At 37.3% G+C, this 24,686-nt stretch overlaps 1 protein-coding gene across 5 annotated transcripts in view; it reads right to left on the reverse strand.

The window, feature by feature from the left end:
* The window catches only part of KANSL1 (KAT8 regulatory NSL complex subunit 1), a gene marked incomplete at both ends in the record, with an annotated part of 103,360 nt that overhangs the window by 14,426 nt on the left and 64,248 nt on the right, over nt 1-24,686 (reverse strand). For 3 of the 5 annotated variants that reach the window (XM_084238911.1, XM_084238910.1, XM_084238908.1), the window contains 3 exons: nt 2,505-2,676; nt 12,019-12,214; nt 13,842-13,951. In XM_084238911.1, the coding sequence (XP_084095037.1) occupies nt 2,505-2,676; nt 12,019-12,214; nt 13,842-13,951 (478 nt within the window). Of the gene's footprint in view, nt 1-2,504; nt 2,677-12,018; nt 12,215-13,841; nt 13,952-22,024; nt 22,130-24,686 lie in introns of all 5 variants that reach the window. The other 2 variants (XM_084238909.1, XM_084238907.1) reach the window with 1 other exon arrangement.

Raw genomic sequence — 24,686 nt, forward strand, 5'->3', positions numbered from 1 at the left:
GGAAGTGGAAGAGAAGAACAATATTTAGAGCAAGACACAAAAATTAAGATAGATCAGAGAAAGGGATTCTTCTTTCCCCATCACTGTTACCTATAGTTACTTGGAATGGGATGGAGTGGGGAAATGCAAGGACAGTGTCACATCGGCAGATATGATGCAGTCAAAAGAACAGGAAGTGTTACTATGGAATGGTACTGCCTAGCAAAGACATCAGACAGAGAGGTTGGGCACATATGGCTGGAAATTACAAATGTACATGGTAATACTTTTGACAAAGGAATGATCACGATATTTACTAGATGATAGTGAGTATGGGAGAGGCCTAATCAGAATACAACTATAGGCTTCAGGTTTCTATTTTGGTCCTTCTTCAAATAAGACCATATAATGCAAAACTGTAATCATAAGAGTAAACTAAGAAATATTTCCAAGACTTCCGAATGGCTCCATATGTAGGCTGGGTCTGGAGATGGGTAGAAACCTGACTTCTTGTAATAATTTGGTTAAAAGGAAAATGGTAAACATAGTGAAACAAAAGGCAACAAATGACCTGGATTTGAATTCTAGAGCCATCCAAACTCATTAGCCTGAGATAAACCACAATTTATCTAGGCCTATTTCTTGATCTGTAAAATGGAAGTAACAATTTACAAGATTACTAAGCAAATGAGACAAGTAGGAGAAAATGTAATCATATCTAATCATAAAATGTTATATAAGTATCTTCAGTGATAGGAGTTAGAATCCAAATGGCAAGAGAAGGTACAAAGAAAGGACTGTTTTCCACTTATATCCTAAAGCTTATATACTGTTCCACCACTCCTGATCTAACCCTTGCTCCTTACCAGCTTGCTACCCATATACTCCAAATTTTCTCAGTTTTTCTACTTTTACTAGAAGTAATGTGGCCAGATTATAAAATAATGTCTTTTCTTGCAGTGAAGGAAGTTCTGGTAATAAGGCATGAATAGGGTTTAGATGACTAAGAAAGAATTCAGTGATGTGAAGAACAGATGAAGAGGGGATTACTGCCATCCAGCGTTTGATCAACTGACAATTACAAGAGAAGATTCTCTAGGATAGATATCAGCAATAAAATTTTACTGGACATATCATTTGTGGCTGCTTATGTACTATAATAGAGTTGAGTATTGCAAAATAGACTAAACATAGTTTGGTCAGCAGACTCTAAATTACTTAGGCTAGGCCCTTTAAAGTTTATACACCTACCAGGCTAAAAAACTTTTTTTCCCCCCATACCACCAAGTAAATCTTGTATCCCACACATAATTCTCATTCCTCATACTTCTATTTCAGTAATCCCTTCAAAAACTTGGAAAAGACTATCAATAAAGTGTTAGGAAGGACAGAGCAGAAAGAAAAACACAGTCCCTTCTCAGGAAGCATAAAATTTAAGTAATGGAAAGAAAATACATCCATCAATAGCCATAACGTGCAGATAAAATGCCACAGTGATTTGAGAGGAAATGCTCAGTTTGCAAGTTGGGGCCAGATTATGAAAGCACTGGCTTCCTTTTAGTGTATATCCAGAGAAGTGGTTTCAACATTTTTTGCTCATGCACCCCACCATTTGAAATTGAATTGTGTAAAAAAAAAATACAAACTCCTATAGTTGTGGATGTTGCATTTTCTAGAATAGTAAATATACTTTTAAAAATATTTGACATGCCAATATCCTGCATGTAAGTATGTTTAGCTTAAGTGAAGAAGTATTTTAATCAAACTTCACAGTAAAATTTAACTTGTATTTAATTATCTTAAATACATATTTTAAAATGACAAAACTCAGAATCTTGCTATAAAGTTATGTTCGAAACAAAATAAGATATCTCCATGTTTTTTTTTTCTTCCAAAAATCTTTCTTACTGAGCTTTCACAGGACTCACCTTTAGGAGTCATAAACTGTTGGAAATGGGTCCCTTTGTTTAGCCTCCCACTGCCTAAATTAATCTGTAGTGTGTTTAGGAGGATCACAGTAGTACTCAATGTGGGAAAAAATGACTTCATTTTGTGAATGGAAGAGTAATTATCAAAAGGAAGGTGAAACAGAAAAACTGGCAGGCACAGAGACTTACCAGGTAGATGAACTTTAGAAATAAGTAAATGCTATTTTGCTTAACTATAGCTCCCTACCATGGAAAGCAGTCACCAAACCACAGTAATATGGTCCCCCTAATAAGAAGACATTTTCCCAGAGCAGTAATGCCCACCCTTACCACATTTTAAAAGACATACCGAGAATGTAATGGCCCAGGTTGTTTATGGCTGGAGGTAACTATCCCTGGGCTTTACCTAGCCACCTGGTGAGGGGGAAATCTGGTCTGGTGGATCTATGTACTGTAGGCAAATTTCAAAGGTTAGACTTTGCTGTGGCAAAGTGATACCTTCATAGTACCTAGGTTGTAATAGGATCTTGACTATCTTTCCCTCTGAACTCTTAATTCTCAGTTTATTTAAACCTCATATTCTGTGGCCTTTCTTACCATCTGGAAATGCTAGAACCGGGTGAACACAAGAATCCAGCTGAGAGAGACGTTCCAATAGAGGGGCTTCATAGTGGATTTCTGGAGGCATGGTGTTGGTGCTACCTGAGCCACACAGTGCACAGGAGGGATTCACATCACAGCCAGAGCGCATGTTGTTGTTTCGGTGAACCTATGAAAAGTCAGGGAAAACCGACACTTCATTATCTGATAAAAACCTAGACTTTTACTAGTTAATTTTCTAGTAAACATTAAGACTATATTTGGGGCCTCCCTGGTGCTGCAGTGGTTGAGCACTGGGTTGCGAAGCTGCCCGTAGCCTCTGCAGCGCCAGTTCGATCCCTGGCCGCTGGGTGAGGGTCCCACATGGCGCGCAGACCTCTCCTGCCGCCTGCTGCTCCCCTCAGCAGTGTACTTTGTCAGTCTGCCTGCTCTGCTCTCCGCTCTGACTCTGGTGAATTCTCTCACCCTCCCCCAGTGCTTGTATAAATAAATAAATAAATCTTAAAAAAAAAAAATAAAACCCTAAAAAAAAAAAAAAGACTATATTTGAAAATCAAATGGAATAGAAAATTATGTTGCAAATAGTTTCCATAGTTCATACTTACTTTAGGACACTTGAAAACATCTACCACATCTATTCATAATTTCAGAATGAGATTTTAATTGGAAAATGTTGGTGGGTAAAGATTCATTTCTCTTGACAGATTCTGCTTCACATTTATTTGTACAGATAGCAAGGAAGATAAAGCATAAGAGGACAAAGAGGTGGAATTGGAAAGTATAAAAATAAGAGACGAGAAGAGAATGAGAAGGTCCACAATAGCGGACATTTCATATAAAAGAGGAGAAACTTTAAACAAATTCACTTATCTAAATACTTGATATTGCAAAACATTAAAACAAAACCAAAAATAGGGATGGGGGACTTAAATTACCAAAGACAAGATTCAGATAACCTGTAAGAGAATGACAACTTGACATCAGAATTTTCACTAACAATGTAAGACGGCAATATTTTCAAAGTGCTAAATATAAAACTTTACAAATTAATACTCAAAAATAAAGTCAATATATATGTATTTTAAAATGCACATATATATATACACATACAATATTAACTCTGTATGTTTTTCATATATATAAAAGATTGACTTTATAACTCATAGATCTGTTGGAAGGTTCTAAAATATGTGGTAAGCGGGGCCTCCCTGGTGGCACAAGGGGTTAGGACGCATCACTATGAAGCTGTCCACAGCCACTGCAGCACAAGTTTGATCCCCAGCCAGGGAACTACTCACATGGTGCAGCAGACCTCTCCTATCTCACCTGCTGCTCCCCTCAGCAGTGTATTTCAGTCAATCTGCCTGTTCTGTTCCCCACTCTGTCTCAGGTGAATGCTCCTCTCACCCCCCATACCACTGACCCCAGTTCTTGTATGCATAAATAAATCTTTATAAAAAATGTGATAAGCAAGAAGGATAACGTGGAATGTGAAGCAACTGTGAGCAAGAATGGCAAAGGCTTGGTAAATGCCAATACATAAGAACTTAAAATAGGGCCTCCCCGGTGGCGCAGCAGTTGAGCGCTGGGTTGCGAAGCTGTCTGCAGCCTCTGCAGCACCGGTTTGATCGCCGGCCGGCGGCGAGGGTCCCACATGGCGTGCAGACTTCTCCTGCTGCCCGCTGCCCCTCAGCAGTGTACTTCATCTGTCTGCCTGTTCTGCTCTCTCCTCTGGCTCTGGTGAATTCTCTCACCCTCCCGCACTTCTGTACCCAGTGCTTGTATAAATATATAAAAAAAATCTTTGGGGAAAAAAAAAATAAAGAACTTAAAATAATGGCTAATTTGGGAAGGATTTAGAAGAAAGTAAAGACCAGAGTTTTAAAAGAGGTATTCTGAAGTCTTATTGTTCCCAAGGCAGTAAGAAATATAAAGAACATTCAACTAATCCAAAAGAGGCAGAAAAGGCTAGGCTTGAGAAAATGTTACAGGAGAAATAATTCCAAACAGAGTAAATGTAAATGGGAATTTAATCTCTTACAAACTGATAGGAAATAAGAGATGGAAAAAGATCTCTAGCGAGTACTCACTGAGGGTATTGAAAGCAAAAGATTACTAGAGATCAAGAGGGAAACATGATGAAAGGAATGATGATGACAAAGAATAATCATGAACTTCAATTTATCTAACCAGTCATCCTGTAATATATGAATAAAAAACCAAACAGAAATGAGGGTATGGGGAAATGAGAGATACTGTTTAAGGGAACAAAACTTCTAGTAGGTACCTAAGTCCTGGAGATCTAGTGCACAGTATAGTGATTACAGACAATACTACCTTATTAAAAATAACATCAAAGATACAAGAGCCTAGATCTTAATCATTCTCACCACAAAAAGGGGAAAGATAGTTATGCAACATAATAGAGGTGTTAGCTTAGGCTACAATGGCAACTAGTTTAACATTAAGAAACATTGATTACAATTAGCCTTAAATCCAATGACTAGTAATCCTTGTAAGAAGACCATGTGAAGACTCAGAAGCACAAGATTACTAGAGATCAAGATCAGGTGAAAAGAAAGCAGAGCTAGGAAGTATGCTGCTACAAGGCAAGGAATGCTCAGTATTGCTGGCAACCACTGAAAGCATGACATGTCAAGAAAGGATTCTCCTTAAGAGACAGCAAGGGCTAATACTTTGATTTTATACTTAAGACTCTCCAGAACTGTGACAGGAAACTAAACAGGCAGTCACTAAATTTTTTGGTGACAAATACCAAGAATGGAGAAGAGGGGGTAGGAGATGGGTAAGAACAAAGAGGGAAGGAATTACAATGGATTATGGGTGATTTGGTTGGTGATGGATGCACTACAGTGGTGATATCTGATAAAGGATTTTAATGTTACTTCAACTAATAATAATTTAAAAAATGAATGAGGGTCTCCCTGGCGGCGCTGGGTTTAAGTCTCAGCACTATCAAAGCTATCGCCAGCAAATGAAGCAAAAGTTCGATTCCCAGGCAGGGAGATGACCCAGATGGCGCAGAAGACCTCTCCTGTCTAGCCCGCTGCTCCCCTCGGCAGTGTATTTCAGTGTGTGCCTGTTCTGCTCCCCACTCTGTCTCTGGTGAATCCTCTCACCCCTCCACACCTATGGCCTACACCCCAGTTCTTGTACGCATAAATAAATAAAAATCTTTAAAAAAAAAAAATAAATAAGGGCTTCCCCGGTGGCGCAGCTGGTAGAGCACTGCACTGTGAAGCTGTCCGTAGCCGCTGCAGTGCTGGTTCGATTTCCAGCCGACCAGGGAGACGCTCACATGACCTCTCTTGTCGCCTGCTCCTCCCCCTCAGCAGTGCTTTCAGTCCGTCTGCCTGTTCTGTTCCGCACTCTGTCTCTGGTGAATCCTCTTACCCACCCGTACCCACACCTCTGGCCTGTACCCCAGCTCTTGTATGCATAAATAAATGTTAAAAAAAAATCACTGAGAATTAGAAATCCAAATTAAGAAAGGCATATAAAGGTATAAAAAGTGACTATAAGTAAACAAAACATTATAATCAAAATTAAATCTAAGTAGGTCTTTTAAGTCTAGTTTCAAAACTGAATATATACCATATTTTAGAATCAAAGATTTTTAGGAAGTTAAAGGAAAAAATCTAAACCTTTTTATGTTTTAGGTTTTTTTATGTAAAAAAAACCTTTAATGTTTAAAAAAAACTTACAGAAAACAAAATGCTGAAAGTAAATGGATGAGGAAAATGCATATACTGTAACACTGACATCAAGAAAAGTACAATGCAAAGCAAAACAACCCATGGAGACAGAAGTCATAAATCACTAAAATGATGTATTTACAGAATAGACCACAAATGTAAGAGGAAACCACAGAAACACTGCTTTGACAAAAATGCTATAAAATTAGTAATTAATAATAAAAATATAAAAGGAGAAGCAAACCACAGTTAGAACTTGGAAACTTAATGTTTGTCTGTTGGGAAAACAACTGAAAAGCACCGTGCAGAGAGACACACACCAGAGGCTGTGGAACGCCATCCAAGAAAATTTAAAGTCAAATGCTTGAAAAAATATGTAAGAAATAAGAATAAATTAAGCATATGAATAAAAGGCACTGCAGGGGCAAAATGACAAGAAGAATTAATAGCAAAAACTTATCTTTTGAAATGACCAATGAAATGGCAAAACTATGACGAGATTAATCAAGAAAAAGAAGATAAATATAATTCAGACTAAGAAATGAATGGAACCACAGATTTAGGGATTTTAAAATTAAGAATGTTTCTGTAAAATTCTGTATGAGTAAATCTGAAAATATCAGAGACAAGAAAAATTCCTGTAAAGTAGAAGCTGGTCTCAGATTTTTTATCTTAAGTTCAAGTAAATTTTAAAGAAATTCACACTTCCTCAGCTATCTTTTTAAACTTTTCCAGAAAATAGTGAATGACAATGTTCTGTATTCATTTAAAAAAATTATCCTATATTAAAAGTAATGGTGAACTTCTAAAAGTATTGCCACTAAAACCAGGAATGAGATTCCCTCTCTTTGAGATAAATGCTTTCTCAACTCTGTTCTGAAAGTGCACGGAAAAGGACCCTAAGTGTATAAAAGAATTGTCAAATTGTTTGATGACGGATAACCTACCCAGAAAATTAAAAATCAAAGCACTATTAAGAGTTCAGAAGTCTTCAATTACAAAATAAACATCTAGATATCAATCTTAATCACTTTACAAAAATATCAAGAATGCAGGAAATTTTAAGAACTGAACTGAAAAGATTAAATACTTGGATACATGGAGAAATCCTATGGTCTCTTAATACTGCAATTGTATTAATTCTCTCTGAAGGAATTTCAGTATCAAAGTAAGGCACTATTTATAATTCTTTGTTCCAACCACCTTGACCTTGCTGATTCCATAGGTCAATTCTTAGTGTATCTAACACAATCATTTCTCCCCTTCTGAAACACTTTTGTCCACATATGCTACTCTCTAGGATTTCCTTCTATTTCATTAAACATTCATTCCCAGTCTCTGCTTTTTATTTCATATCTTTAAGGCTATAACAAAGATTTTCACGGTTTTGTTTAGTGTTGTATTCCCAGTGCATAGATCTAACTCATTGTACAAGCACAATAAATACTTGCCGAATGAGTGAAGCAAAATTAAAAATGCTTAATAGTAACTATTTTGTACTAGTAACTTATTAGTCAGAATGTTACAGAATGTTAGCTCAAAGCATTAAAAAATTCTTGGCTGTAGGACAGTTTATCTAAGCATTAGATCTATTTCTATTTATCTTAGCCTTTCAAAATGTATTTTACCTCAGCCTTTCAAATTTTATTTTACATGCTATAAAATAAATATAATACACTGAAAACTCATTGGAGCTTAGAGTTATTGTACTGAGCAGTGGGTGGTATCTGAGTACTCCAGTAACTTTAATCAATAAAGAACGACAATTTTCCAAGTCACAACTGGCTTCTTCCCAAAAGGTTGATTCTTATTGAAAAGTGAGGTCCTCAATTCTATCACAAGAGCCCTCAATAAAGAAGATAACCCATTTGATATCAAATTATTCACTTTCAATACTGACTTACAATCATCTTATTTCTTTTGTTCTCAACCACAAATATTGTCAACACCAGACAGTAAGAGAATGTCCTATACATAAATGGTCATCCCTCCTCGTGTGTGATACAAGGGTAAGAAGTGGAGGACTACTGGGAATTCTGTAGATGTTAACCTTAAAATTTAACCCAAGGCTATCCTTCTTAACAATTCTACTCCAACACAGACTATAAATCATGTCAGAACACTACTAAAATATCTGATAAGAAACATTGTTTTTTAAAAACTTAGAATAGAAATAAGGCCAATCCAAAAATTTCAAGGCATGTTATTTATTTTTAAAACACCAACTATACTAAGATTTAATTTATAAAATTATGGCATAAAAGGCAACCCTGTATTAGTCCTGAATTTATTTAAAAATTTTATTGATCTGGGGGCCACCCTGGTGGCGCAGGCGGTTGAGCCCAGCACTGTGAAGCTGTCCACAGCCTCTGCAGTGCTGGTTCAATCCCCGCTGGCCTCGGAGCAACCCACATGGCAAGCAGACCTCTCCTGTCTCGCCCGCTGCTCCCCTCAGCAGTGTATTTCATCAGTCTGGCTCTTCTGTTTCCCCGCTCTGTCTCTGGTGAATCCTCTCACCCTCCCGAGCATCTGGCCTGAACCCCGGCGCTCTTGCATAAATAAATAAAAAATTAAAAAATTAAAAAAAAAATGTTATTGATCTGAAATCTCAGTATCTATAAACTAATGTTTTAGGCCATTATCAATTTGCACCACATGGAAGCAGGAAGATGGGAAACAAAAGTTATAAAAATGTTCTCTTTGCGTGTTTATTTACTGGCTTAATTATTAACATCTACTGTGTTAGACCCTGAAAGTGATAAAAATACAAGACAAATAGCAATATAGGGAACTTGTAATGATCTGTTCTAATATGACAATGAAACCATGATATAGGAAAGTACCCCAAGTTCTCCCCCAGTCTCAAGGCTGTCTGGCCTCCCAACTCTGATATTCACCCACTATGCCCTTGGGACTACTTTTAAATTCTATTGTAGCTTTCAGAGCTTTAGAGCCTTTAGGCTGTCACTTCCTTCCTCCAATATTATTACATTATGCCTCCAGTCTCTTTAATACCAATCCACTCCAAACATAAACTACCACACCTGTCTTCAAAAAATAGCCATGATGCTTCACAGATCAAAATTCTAAAATTTAGAAATCCCAAATCAAGAGTCTGGGCATTAAAAACTGCTTCGTATTTACTGTTGGGTCCCACTCCCATTTATTTGCAGTATGTTTATCTTACTAAAATCTTTGGTATAGTCACTGATTTTAAAATACCAATGACATAAAAACAGTCTTTAGGGGCAAAAAGACGTGTGTCACTACTATAAAAGTACATTTCAATTGTAAGATATAGCCTAATCTCAGAAATGCCGTTAAGACTAGATGTAATAAAATTCCGTGATTCAACTAAGATGACAGCCCCTTAAAACACAGTAATTTAAAATTTCCCTAAATTTTAGAGTTGAATCTGAAATACAGTAAAATAACTTAAAATGTAGGTAAGTCATTACTAGTGATATTAATTATTTGTTTTTTATGTACTATATTCTGGCAAATATACCAGCACCCACCTTTCTTGGGATAGGGAAAAAAGTAATCTGAATAATCTAGAAACACACAGTTCTCTTTATTAAGATTTTCTTTACTTCAGAAAAAAATCAAACCTTATTACCATATATATGAATGCACCGCTATTTACCAAACCCAGAAAGTGACTTATCTGTTATCTTCATTATCTATTTCTGTCACTAGAACATAAGCTCCATGAGGACAAAGATTTTTGATCATCAATGAAATTCAAGTATTTGAAGAATATTAAGAACATAAGGGGCACACACAAAAACCTGTGGAATAAATATGCCTGACAAATCCAGCACCTCAAGATGATATAGAAGGCAAGATGCTTGCTCAATAGGAAGTATCATGGGAGACACAGAAAGCAATCAAGATACAGAATGGCCGTTTGTTTCCATCTTTGGCAGAACTCCAGCTATTTCTGCTCTAACTAGCAAATGGTTTGTTTCCCAAATTCAACGTCTTTTGTCTTATTTTCCATAGCAGGATGGCATTGAAACCAAAGATACATTGGAACCAAAGGGTCTTCAGTTTACATGTTTTTCTTTGCCTCCACTGCCCTTTAATTTTTTTTTTTCATGTGCCTTCAAGAGAACTTTGATTTTATGCACAGAGCAGAATAAGGGGCTGTCAACATCAATAAGGAAGGCTTGCAGCTTCAGATAAAAATAGCAGACAGCAATCTGAAGAACAGAGAGAAAAGAAATGATACACTAATGGTCAATTTTCATTTGCAATACTTTCCTTTAAAAAAGATGAAGGCAAAGTTATACTCTGATTGTATACTATTATGAAACAAATGAAACACTGAAAATTCACTGTGCAAATATTAAGGGTCCAGCAATTTCTTCCTTTCCCCACTCCTTTGCCATCAGTTTTCTCAGCAAAATTATAACAGTTCTTAATCAAACATTCTATTTTCCTCTGCTTTCCTTTCCAAAGAAGTGTTCTTTGACAGCATTATCTATAATGGTCCCCTCATTGCCATGCCTCCCATTCTCTCCAGAACCCACTCTAAACAGAATTTCACTCTTCGTTTCCCTATAACAAAACTGCTCACAAAGGTCTCTAACAACCTTGGCCTCGCTGATTCCATAGGTCAATTCTTAGTGTATCTAACACAAGCACTTCTCCCCTTCTGAAACAATTTTGTCCATATATGCTACTCTGCAGGATTTCCTTCTATTTCATTAAACATTCATTCCCAGTCTCATCTTTTTATTTCATATCTTTAAGCCTTGGAATGCTTTAAGGATCAATTCACAACCCCTTTCTCTGACCTCTGTTTTCCCTACTCTCTTCCTCTCCTGCATTTTTCTCCCCAGTACTTAAGAATGCTGCTCACTTTATCTGGTCTCCACCCATTAGAATATGTCAGAGTAAAGATTTTCATGGTTTTGTTTAGTGTTGTATGCCCAGTGCACAGATCTATCTCATTGACAAGCACAATAAATACTTGCTGAATGAGTGAAGCAAAATTAATAATGGTTAATAATAACTATCTTGTACAAGTAACTTATAGGTCAGAAAGGCAGTAAGAAAGACACATTTCATTTACTTCTACAACCTATGAGATCTCCACAAGCTTTGGGGTGAATGGGTTGAGGGGCGAAGGGAGTGCTAACACGCTGCAAATCACAAAGATACTAAGTGGCAGTGTCTGATTCCAAATTAAGCCTATCACCTTTAAATTAATGGTCTTAACCACTGCATGGTACTAATTCTAATATTGCTAGATTATTTCTATTAGTTAGGGATAAACTCTTTTTGAAGGGTCAGCAAGAGTTTCCTGTGCTCATGATTTAATCCCCCTTTTTTCTGCAAAGACAAACATTTGTTTAGTAACATCGATTTAGAAATTTTAATGATGATTCTTGCTTCAAAAGAAAGCATTCCACATTGCCATTTTCAGTGACAACATACAAGAAAGAAGGAACATCACTCCCCTTCAGAGTGTTGATGACAGCACTTCCACTCCCTGTTCTTATTAAAAATCTCAAGCCAGTACTTTCCAGATCTGGTTGAAGAGTCAACTAGGAGGTTTCTGTTTTTTTGAAAATAAGATTCCCAGGTCCAACTCCAGAGCAACCAAATCAGAATCTCTAGGAAACAGGGCCCAGGAACCTAGTATTTTTAAAAGCTCCCCACGAAACTTTGGTGGCAATCCAAGTTTGGAAAACTAGGTAAACGAACCAAAGCTGCCAAGAGAATAATACCTCTATCTGAGCAACTGGCTCACTATTTAACAATGACCAAGTCTCACTGGTACTGACCTTCTTGGAAAGAGGAACGATGCTGTTGGGTCGAACAAGCCTCCGTTTTTTACAGTTCAGGACAGGCCGAGTTCGAGCTGCCACACAGGTGCCATCAGATGATGATGAAATTAGATTCAGTCGTTGCTTTTTATGTAACTGTTCCTCAGCATCAGAGCCATCACCTGGAATGTGGTCTGCCAAAATAGGCTGAAGACTACACAGGGGAAAGAATAATATTCTCAGACGAGGCAAAGAAACAAAGCTGCTCGCACTGCTTTAACCTCCTCTACTTCACATTCACGGATACAAAACAGTACTCTAGGGACTCCCTGGTGGCGCAAGGGGTTAAGCACCGCACTATGAAGCAATCTGCAACCTCTGCAGCACGAGTTCGATCCCTGGCGGTCAGGGAACAACCCACATGGCGCAGCATCTGTCTCCTCCGCTGCTCCACTTAGCATTGTATTTCAATCTGCCTGTTCTGCACCCCACTCTGTCTCTGGTGATTCCTCTCACCCTGCCCCCGCATCTCTGGCCTATACCTCAGCTCTTGTATGCATAAATAAATCTTAAAAAAAAAAACAAAAACCAAAAAACAGTACTCTAGAGCAGAACAGGTCATTCTTGTTGCTGATGTCTGCTATTTTTTTTTTTAAAGATTTATTTATTTATTTATTTATACAAGCACTGGGTACAGTCAGAAGCGCGGGTGGGTGAGAGAATTCACCAGAGCCAGAGCGGGGAGCAGAACAGGCAGAAGGACCAAGGTACACTGCTGAGGGGAGCAGTGGGCAGCAGGAGAGGTCTGCACACCATGTGGGAACCCTCGCCCGGTGGCCGGGGATCAAACTGGCGCTGCAGAGGCTGTGGGCATCTTCAAAGTCCAGCGCTCAACCGCTGCGCCACCGGGGAGGCCCATGTCTGCTAATTTTTGTGTATAGTGTTTATGCTTATTCGTAAGACTCTTGGTGAACATTAGACCCATCACATCGAAGTCAAAGTGAATGCTGCTTCTAGTAATTCAATTCTCTTCTACAACAGAAAAATGAATTTTTAAAAATTAATAAAATTACAACAGGTAAGAAAACAAATTCTGTAAATGTTAAAGAGCTGCCTGAGAATCAATTCTATGAAAATGAACTTTCAGGGATGTGGACATACTGCTTACTTGAGAAGGATTCCTTGAATTCTGGTATTTAGAAATACCAACTGTAAGAATCTAATCAGCTCTAGGGCCTCCCTGGTAGCGCAAGGGGTTGAGACACAACCTATGAAGCTCTCCACAGCCATTGCAGCCCAAGTTTGATCCCCGGCCAGGGAGCAACCCACATGGCACAGCAGACCTCTCCTGGACTCGCCTGCTGCTCCCCTCAGCACTGTACTTCAGTCAGTCTGCCTGTTCTGTTCCTTACTCTGTTCTCTGGTGAATCCTCTCACCCCCACCCCACACCTCTGGCCTGTACCCCAGTTCTTGTATGCATGTATAAATAAGTATTAAAAAAAAAAGAATCTTATCAGCTCTAGACTAGAGGATTTTATATAAATCTGAGGAATTCTCCCAAGACTGGGATCAATCATAACTATTCATGTAACTGAATAACCTCTTATCTTCATGCTGAGTTGGTTTTAGACCATACCAACTTAAAGGAAATACATTAGTGTGCTAATTAAAATATAACTGCTACAGTAGGAGGGAAGCAAGTTATTAGTAAGCGATAATGCTTCTCTTCTTTAAACAAGGGTTAGTCCTAGCAAGGGATAATTAATGCTGCAAAGCTTGTCCTCCCCCCTCCCGTGCCCCCGCCAAGTCTACTGAGCTTAAGAAGTAAGATATAACTTACGTGTTAACCACTCCATTGACAGGCCTCAATGTTCCACATGATTTGGTAAACAACTCTGATGGATGACCCGAGGCACCATGGTTTTCCAGTGACTGAGAAACAGACTCCACCTGAATAAGGAGAATAAAAATAAAACAAAATTTTTATGACTGAGGACAAAAAAAAAAAAAAAAAAGATAATCAACTTTTGCTTTACAGAGGATGGGGATGAGGAACCAAAATATTTAACAGACCAAACAGGGAGATGACCCAATGATTTCATGGCAAAAAAGCTTAGCAAAAACAATTATATAGTAATAAGAGCCTTCAACTAAAAGAAGGATACATAAAATTGAGCAGTAAGACAACTAAAAGGAAATTTAAATAAAGTTAACATCTGCCTACACACAAAAGTGGCCACTGACAATATCAATAACCTAAAAATGCTCAACATCTAAAGCATAGTTATAAATTATGATACACCAAATCAAACTGTTAAAATAATGATAAAGGATATCTCTTCTTACCTTATGTCAGAAGGAAATTTAAGGATTAAAAAATAATTGTCTTTTATGTAGAAATATTTTGGAAGAGTTTAATCAAAAAATTGTTTTAAGTATTTTTATTTATTTATGCACACAGGAAGTAGGGTATAGGCCACAGATGTAGGGGGTGAGAGGATTCACTAGAGACAGAGTGGGGAGCAGAACAGGCAGATCTACAGAAATACACTGCTGAGGGGGGGCAATGGGCGAGACAAGAGAGGTCTGCTGTGACATGTGGGTCAGCGCCCTGGCCAGAGGATCCAACTCGTGCTGCAGTGGCTGGCAATAGCTTGATAGTACTGAGACTTTAACCTCTGCACCACCAGGGAGGCCCTAAATTCAAAATACTCTAATGCAATTGTGGCTAAACTATAAAATGGAAAAACAAAAATAGTGTCATAGAAGTAAAACTGTTCTAAAAAAGTCTTTACATTTATATAGTAGCACTATTTTAAGGAGGAAAAAACCCCCAAACACCCTACCAAATATGTCAGTGAGGATTTACTACTCAGGGGAACCTCAAAAAGTTCAAACAAATATTATAGTACAAGTAGGAAATCAAAAGAATTGAAGCTACATGTTGGCATTAACCAGCAGATATGTGACTAGAGGCATTCCTATCACAGCTTTCTTGTATTTCGAAAGTTCTGGTTTAGATGAAGATATTTCCTTTCAATACAAAAATACTGTCACTATGAAATTTTTGTTGGTGTATCAACCCAACACTGTCAATTTTACATCCACTTAAAATAATAGCTTTTAGCATTAAATTATGGCAAATCTGATTTATGTATCTAAATATTCTACAAGGTTTCATTTAGTAATAAGTTGATTGCATTTTATTAGTTTATTTTGCAGGGATTATGGGACAATTAACTGCAAAGACACTTGTCCAGTATAAAATGTTGCCATACTTCCAAAAAAATCTCATTTCAAAGCAAATTTTTCTTACATGAATTCTAAAGAAAAAACACAAATCACCAGTAATCTCAGTACTCATAGCTAAAAGCCTACCTCTTGCTTTTATGCCTATACATACATGTTTAAATGACGTTAATCTTCAATGTAAATTTTATTTCTTAGAGGAACTTGAAACTTTCCTGAGGGTAATTCAATCCTATAATTAAAGCTGAAGTCACTAGGCAAAAGACTATTTAGCACAGAAATATTTGTCAAGGATATAGAAGTACACAGTGATCAAGTGCATGAATTCCAAAGAGGGACTGTATCTGGACTCCAGTCCCAGTCATAAGGGAGGTACAGCATAGAGACCCTGGGATGTTCTATAATCCACTGAGACCCCAAAACAAGGCATTAGGACAACAAAGTTCATCACCTACTCTCAAATACAATGAACTTAAAATATTAACCCCTCAACCTTCCAATAAGTGTTCCATTTGGATTAAAAAACCAAAACAAAAAAAAGCCCAGGGTTTCCCTGGTGGCACAGAGGTTAAAGTCTCAGCGCCTTAAGCAATTGCCAAACACTGTGGCATGATCCCTGGCCAGGAAGCTGACCCACAAGGGGCAGCAGACCTCTCCTGTCTCGACCTTGCTCCCCCCAGCAGAGTACTTCAATACATCTGCCTGTTCTGCTCCCCACTCTTCTCTGGTGAATTTTCTCACCCCCTGCACCTCTGACCTACACCCTGGTTCTTGTATGCATAAATAAAAATAAATCTTTAAAAAAAAAAAAAAAACCAAAACCCTCACAAACACACACATTTTTTACCTAGAGCTTCTAAAATGCATTCAACTTTTTAAGACAAAGTGAACTCTCCCTATCCTGCAGTCCAAATGCCTGCTGAGACAGAAGGTAGAGAAACATTAACATTTCAGAAGTATTATAATCCACAAATAAATTTAATTTCAATCATTACTACTGCAATGGCTTTCAACATTAGTATTTTCAGGAAACTAAAGCATTACTCAGATATCATCCAATGGGAAACTATGAAAAGGATGACAGAATTTAAGCAGCTCCTATCTAGAAAGTAGGAGTTATTGTAAGGATTCTCTTGAATTTCATTTAATGTTCAGATATATTCTAAAGGCATCCATAGGCAGAAAGAGTAGAAAACCTTAAGTAATTCCTTCTCCACCCCATAAAGCAGCACCCTGGGGATTACCATGTGGGAGATGAGATGGGTAGCAAATTTTACAGCTAAGGCAGCAAGGAGTGTTGCTGAACTAACTTTTCCTGATTGAAAGGGTTAGGTGTACAGACTAAAATGATTAGTATAGCAATGATGCTCAAATTTGTTATTCATATAAAGTATGCATGTGCCTGATTAATCCATCCTTTTTCCAGACCAATCAAGTGTGACAGAGTATTTAAAAACAAAAAACAAAAACTCTAGTAAATTAAGAGTTCATATGGCGTACAATTTTCTAGGGTCTACAAACCCATGTCTACTGAACTGACTTTTTATAATAGTGAAAGTAAAGGGATAAAAATAAAAAGCATACACTTAGAAATACTGATTTTTTAAAAAAGCCCCTTGTTTATTAAGAAAATTTAACAGTTCATTTTTGGTTAATTATTGTGTCTTTCTGACAAACATCAAAAAAGAAAGAGAATGCTAACTAGATATAAGGAATTCAACTTTTATTCCTAGGTCAAAAAATTAAGTTTTTGATTTTATGTGAATTATTTCATGTTTCAAGCTCCTCATCTCAATACTCAGCACAGTCTTTCTTAAAACCACCAAAATATTGTTTGCTAATAAAGAGTATACTAGCCAGAACAATCAAGTGTGAATAGCCCCATGGTCAGGAAAATGCTAACTTCAGAATTGTGGTACATTCTGAAAATTCCACTTTCACCAACTTACTTACACAGGATTCACTTTCTGTATATGTAAAATAGGACTGTTTGCAACTCACTTCCCTATGTCTCTATGTTGAGGTTAAAAGAAAATCTACACAATTATATGCAAAAATACTTTTGAATTATTCATGTTTTAGAAATTTCAATCAACATAATGTGTTACAAATCTAACAAAATGTTATGACTACTAACCCTAAGATTTACAGAATTTAAAGAAATGAAATAATCAGAGTCATAAATTTTTATGGCTCAACTCACTTATCCACAGCCCTAATCTATTTTAAAAGTACTAATTGGTCACTATTTTTTAATATCATGGATCAAATGTTCCCCAGCCAGTATCTATCCCTCAACTCTTATTCAGTCAATGTACCATTTGTAATCCCTGTGACCACAAAACTTCAAGGTAAAGATTGTGTCCCTCACCATCACCAAGAAAAAGAAAATTGTTGCTGCTTAAGCAATGGAAGGAAGATTATACCTTGGAATGTTTAAAAAGAAAAAGCAAGAGTTTACATTTTTAGCATGCCTTTCTTGTGAGAAAGCACCAGTCTTTCATTTAATAGGTCACTTGTTTCTCCCCATCATTCCCATAAAGAAAAAGATAAAAGAATGAAGGCTCATTTTACAAAAGAAGTAACAAAGACAGTTGTCATAAAGCACAGAAACAGTGTTTTTGCTAAAAGCAAAACAAAAAAAAAGAACTGTCTATTGCAAATCTAGTTTTTAAAAATCCAGTAAATGACCTTTCTTCTAAGAAAGAAGGGTACATAAGAAAATACTCATGTATCTGAATATAGACGGGATGATCGAAATCAAATGAAGCCGGCTACCAACATGGGATGGGTAGGAACAGGATATAAACAGGAAATGAAAGAGGGCAGTACTGAGTACATCCCTTTCATATAGTTTGACTCTTAGAATTTCACGTTTTACATGCTCAAATAATAAAGATCAACTACTGTGTGTGGGGGAGAACAAGAAGTGGAATACTGCAGGGACAGCAGAACTGTTCATGAATTATAACTGAATTACAAAACAGTTATATACCCACACTGAAAAGTGACTTTAGGAAAATAGCATTCTGACTATGTATTATAGGGCTAACATACTGTCTACAATATTATACCTGGGTTAGTAAATACATCCATTACAATGTTTAAAGTTTAAATAAAAATTTAAATTTAAAAATAAAATGTATTTCCCACAGAGCTATGAGTTGGCAATTATGAGACTTAATGTAGTGCACTAGAACAATTACGTATCACCAAGAAAGAAGGAAAGCTCTGATACCAGACAGATACTAGAATGAACTCATGTTTTTCAGTATATATACAACAGATGAGAAGATGAAAGAATATAACTGTGTATATGCATGTGATAGCACACATACATGAGCACACACACATCTATTTCCAGCTTCACCTGCTAAAAAGTCCTAGAAACAATGAGCACATCTAGTAGTCAATCTTGTTTCTCCAATAAAAAGAACCAGAACTGGGCAGGGGAGGGGAAGAGATGAAAAATAAAAAGAATCAGAACTGGAGCAGATAAAATATAAGATGACCCTGGAAGATAGAGTGGTGCTAGAAAGTGAATGCTCAAAAAAAAGAGGGGTATATGCTGAAAGGACACAGAAGCCAATCTGAAGGAGGTACCAATGTCAAAAGGTGAAAACAGTTGGAGTAACTGAATGAGTAACAGCAACATATCACAATCCATAGAAGAAACAGCCATGAATCTACTCTGAATATAAATGACTGACTAAATTAAAAAAATAGCTCTTTCTAATACAATTCCAATCCACTAATGTAGGAAATAAAAAAAAAAAACCCACATCATTAACAAACATCACAGTAATTGCTGCAGGTAAAAACCACCAGGGGATGATAAAATTGTGGGTTAAGGGCCTCCCCTGGTGGCACAGGCAGTTGAGCACAGTGCTGTGAAGCTGTCCACAGCCTCTGCAGCGCGGGTTTGATCCCAGCCAGTCGGCAGACCTCTCCTGTCTCGCCCACCACTTCCCTCAGCAGTGTTTTCCATCGTTCTGCCTGTTCTGCTCCCTGCTCTGTTTCTGGTGAATCCTCTCCCCCTTCCATGCATCTGGCCTGTACCCCGGTTCTTGTATAAATAAATAAACAAAAATTCTTTTAAAAAAATTGTGGGTTAAAGTATAATAAGCGAAGGAATATTGTATAGTCTCTCCATGACATAGCCATTCATTACAAAGGGAAAAACGCTAATCTTTACAGCAGAGAAACCTTGCAGGCACCACTTTAATCAAGTTCAAAAAGCTATCACTACCAAAGTCATGTACCTCTAATATGGCGCACTGAGAAGGGCATGGTATTATTTCCGTGATATTCCTGTAAAAACTGCATGACTTCCAATGGTAAGAAAACATCAGGTGGCTTCTGACTCCCACATTATACAAGATGATTGATCAGCTGTGTCAGGTCTTTAAAGACAAAGACTAGGGCTCTCTCATGGATTGGAGAAGATTTAAAAAGAAGTAACAACCAAATGTAATGTGGGATTTTGGACCAAGAAGGCAGCAGTGAGAAAATGAGTAAAATTCAAATAAAATCTGTGTAGTACTACATATTAGTACATTAGATTGGTTTCAATCACGGTACAATGGTAACTCAAGGTATTAATACTAGGGGTGGCTGAGTGATGGGTACAGGGGATTCTGTGTACTACTTTTGCAACTTTAAAATAGTTTTTAAGTTTTAAAAAAGAATGCAGCAAAATTTACCCAGCACTAATAAAGTAAATTTCAATCATTTGCAAATCTGAGATCAGCCTACTGCTTCTTGGCACCTAGATAAAGCACAAGTTCATTTAAGATAAATACAAAATCCATTATAAATTGGCCCAATCATCCAACATTCCATCACATGGAAGCATTTGCAGTTCTTCAATAATACCAGGCTCTCTGAAGCCTCTATTATGCGATGTTGTTATATAAGCAGTGTAGTTCTGGCAGGAACCCAACCCCAACACCATCTCTGAGCAAGTCCAAAAAAGACTTAGTATTAAGTACATCCTTCCCCATGAAGCTACCTTTACTGACCTTCTAAGAAGAAGTGAGATTGGAGCTAACGGGGTGGGGGTGGGGGGGAGGACTCCAGTGTGCGTTTTTCTAGGATTTTTTTTCTTCAGATTTTCCTCTCCCCTACCCCATTACTCTGTGGTCTAAAAACAGAACCCTCAGGGAATATTTCTTGCTTGTCTCCAGAGCCCAAAAAAGGTTTGCTTATCCATGCACATGAATTCTAGCATTTCTGATCAAAGGTTAGGTCTTCAGAACAACTTAGCTTCAGGAATATCTGTACTGTGCTCATAACTGAAGCAGATATACAATGACCCTGTCAGGAAACAGTTATTCAATTTGGAAATAAAGCAAAGTGATGGCAACATATTCTTACAGTATAATACTGGAACACTACCTAACACGACCACCTGAGTATCATATGACTATACAAACAAAGTAAAACTTGTTTTACTTATTACTTGTAATTACAGTCTAGATGCCTTATGTTCCATATTTAATTTGGATATTTATAACATTAGCAAGTTAAAATTGATTTGTGTCTAGAGGAAAACAATTCTAAAATAATGGCTGTATTATTCTATAAGATATTAATAAATTCTGTATGCTACTAAGTAGCCATATTCCAGCACTGTTTCTTTTAATAACCACATGGACAAAGCAGTATCTGGTATCAAGATGTTGTTACCAGTTTTGCCACGATCAAGACTCCCTCCTTAATCAATCAACAAAGGACTACATATTTCCTGGAGAATTATGTCTAATTCCTTGAAAACATATTTTGAGTTTTTTTAATTCTGTTTTTGTAGTTAATACCTGTGAGTTTCAGAAATAAAAATATGAAAGTAAACACAACACCAAAAAAGGCAATAAATCCTTCCATTTTAGGGGGAAATAATCAACAAAATGGAGAATAGAGTGGTTACAAACGTGAGTATGAAAATTTGTAACTGGCCTGTGTCAAGTGTGACCTAAGAATTTACACAAAAGCAAAACTGAAAGGGCAAGGTATAAATCACATTCCAAAAAAAGTTAATAAAAATGCAAAATTAGGAAGTTTCTTCCTGAAAATCTTTTGGTTGGCAGTTGATGTTCTAGGCACAGCTCTCCAAGTATTTGGCATTTTTTTTTTTTTAATGGTGCAGTTCCTTAAGTTGCTTAATTTAAGGAATATATGCTTTGCAGCATCATTCAACAATACAAAAAATCAACAGAAATTTATTGCCTTCTGTCTGCCTTTCTGTTCCCTTCAGAAAGTAAGGACTTGTCTGAAGATTCTTTAGAAAGCACATATAATTCACAAGAAAGGGCATGGTTAACCTCTCCCTGAAGACCAGAGGGACAGTGTATACTTTTCTTGGCTGTTTTCATAATTATTATCTATTCAATCCAAAAAGCATTCTACTGTATCGTGTAGAACCTACTGTGGATAAACGAAGAAGGTCTTAACTGTCCAGATCCTTACAATTTAATAAGACAGAGAGACAGAGACACACACAACTTCCTGATCTCCAGCATTCCATAATGCCACACTTTGCGCTGGCTGTGCTGTCTTGAGAGTGAGAAGCTGTTTTTAAATTTAAGGTTTGCTCCATACCTACAGAAGGGGCAGTATGCTGCCCTACTGGAAAATTCAAATCTCGAAATGTCAGAAGCAGTGTAAGTCAATGCAATCCCCCTTCTTTCATCAATTCAGGAGTCTGTGCACAGAGCTCTAGCATGCTGTCATTCTACCTTGAGTTCTCATGCACCTCCTTTTGTCTCTCATACTTACCAATTTATCACTCCCATGATCTGTCTTCACTTCAGTATTAAGTGGAAGAAATAAGTCTGTTGTTATATGTTCTGGGGGAGGTGCCTCCCCAAGAACAATCAACCCCTGCAGGACAGAAAGAAAAATAGTTTAAAAGTGAATGGTATAAATTATAATTTTGATTTAGGAGCTAATCTCAAGAGGGTTAAGAATGGGGGACTGGTTTACCAGAGGTCTTTTCCCTTATGGTTTACAGTACTGAAACCATATATACCACTAGTAGCTTTTTTCTCCCCAAGAATTATTTCAAAAGAAAGTCCCATGAGTAAGGCCTAAGACTCACACCCAAGCGTCCCTCTTATTCCACTGGAATGTGTTGACCTATTTAGCATGTTCCCATTTAGCATCTTTTATTCACATCTTGCAGATCTGGAATCTTTGTCACAGTATGGTATTTTATATGGTATTTACCAATGAGACAATACTATACCAATAGTAGTAATACAATAAAGTTCGTGGCAGGAGTGAAAGTTAGTAGAGACAGTATGTGTGTGCGTGTGTGCGGCGCGAATCTTGCAGGGCTTTTAACTCATTTTGAGTATTGAGACTTTTATTCAGAGATGGAAAATCATTGGGAGAATTTCAAGCATATGAGGGAAACGATCTGACTTATGGTTTAAAAGGCTCGAACTGGTTATTGTGTTGAAAAGACTAGTGAGTAGCAAATAGAGAGGCAGAAAGAAGAGCTGTGCTTTGACCAGTGTGATCAGATTCTGGATATACACATTTGAAAGCAGATGAGTTATCTATATAATTGTACTGCTTGGGATATGAGGGAAGGGCTTCTGTAACAAGAATGGAGACCTCATTCATTTATTGAGCTCTTTTCAATGCACAGTACTTTTGTACATCAAAAGTAAAATCTATATTTTGCAAACGTGCTCAAATACTACACTGTGCAGCTATATTCATCTACACATTGTTTTTCTGCTCTATAAAGAGATAAGCAAATGAAAAGTATCCAAATACCTAAAATTCATTCAGGTGCTATTTATTTAGTGTTTACCATGTGCTGGGCAGTGCAAAACCTTAAGAATAAAAAAATAAAACACACTGCACTCAAAGAATTTATCTTCATCTAGCCTTGGATAGACAGGAGGAGTATTACCATGACACTGTTGTCACAGTAGTTTTGAGAAGATGGCATGAGAGCAGGAAAACAGTAGGATTTAACTGAAAAAGCAGATGGAAGTAAGGCTTTGCAGGGAGGGTTCACATGGTTATTTAAAAAAATTCTTCAAAATATACCTAATATATAGTTAATAGCCATGAAAGGAGAGGCTATTATTAGCAAAGAAAACGTCATGAGCTGCACTGCACACCTGTTAGGGCAACCCCAATCTGGACTTCCCTAGCATTCTGGGTCAATGCTGTGTGGCTGTGGCATCAGCTGAGTGACCATAACCTCAGCTGTTGCACTCTAAAATAGACAGCAACTGGCAGAGACCACAGTAAAAGGGCCTGAATCTCCCCATCCTTCACAACAGCACCCAGAGTCAGAATGAGGATCATGCCTGGGCTCCTCAGGTCTAAAAAACTCCTACATAAGGACCAAGGACCAGAGGGACAGGGATGGGTCACAGTTGTATGCAGTTCTATATTTTTACAAATTAATCCTTCATGGAAAAAGTGGGAGAGGGGAAGAGGAGGAGAAAATAATAGAAACTAAAACTGAAAAAGGAAGAAAGGGTAGAAAGAATTATGCCAAACCTAATGATAAAACAGGGCAAAGGAAAGAAAAAAAAAATGAATTGTATGGTTGAGTTAATTGCTTTCCCTTTACCAATTCCAGATAAGATATGAAGTCAATAAACACCATCTTTTAAAATTTGCAGTACAGAATTACGGGACATTTTCACATACTCACTCCCCTGTTTTGTGTAAGCAGGCCAATCTTCCCTGCCAGTCAAGACAAATTGGTGACCTCACTGTAGACCAGTTTCACAAGAATCTTTCTGGGCTATCTAGACAAGAGAAAACTATCCATAATGTCTTATAACTCTGTTAAGATGGGTGCTTCAACTTCTTTACATCAATTTTGAAGACTAGGGTGTGTTCTAGGATTCTGTTATTCCTACTTAGCTCCTCTTTTATCCAGAAGTTTCAATGCTCTTCTTCTTCCCATTACTACTCTGTCCACAGTTTGCAATCCTGTGTAATTTCTCATATGTCAAAAGGAGGGATTAAAAACAGTGTATCTTGTACTAGAACCTGATTGATCCCCCCTTAGCATTACTTACCAGGTATGAAATTTCAAGAAATATGCTTGAGAGAAATGATAAAAGAGCATAGTGTGTTAGAAAATGCTTTGGAGTCAGATAAGTAGTCCTGCTTTCATACTTAGCTCTGTCTCTTACAAGTTCGTGACATAAGGCTTATTACTCTGTGCATTAAACACACACACTTACTATATAAAGTACACACTCAAGGATATAAAGTTAAAGCATCGCAGTACATGGAGAAGAGTAGGAAAGAGATCCTACAAACTGTATCCTTTCTCCAAAGAGCAAGAGTAATCATTTGTCCTAAGGAGGATTCCAGAAAGTCATTACTCATCTGAAAGGAAATAACTTCAGAGAGACCAGAAATTGGTAATCACTTAGTAGTAGTTCTCAAAACCCCT

The sequence above is a fragment of the Talpa europaea genome, assembly GCF_964194135.1.
Source record: "Talpa europaea genome assembly, chromosome: 7".
Taxonomy (NCBI): Eukaryota; Metazoa; Chordata; class Mammalia; order Eulipotyphla; family Talpidae; genus Talpa; species Talpa europaea.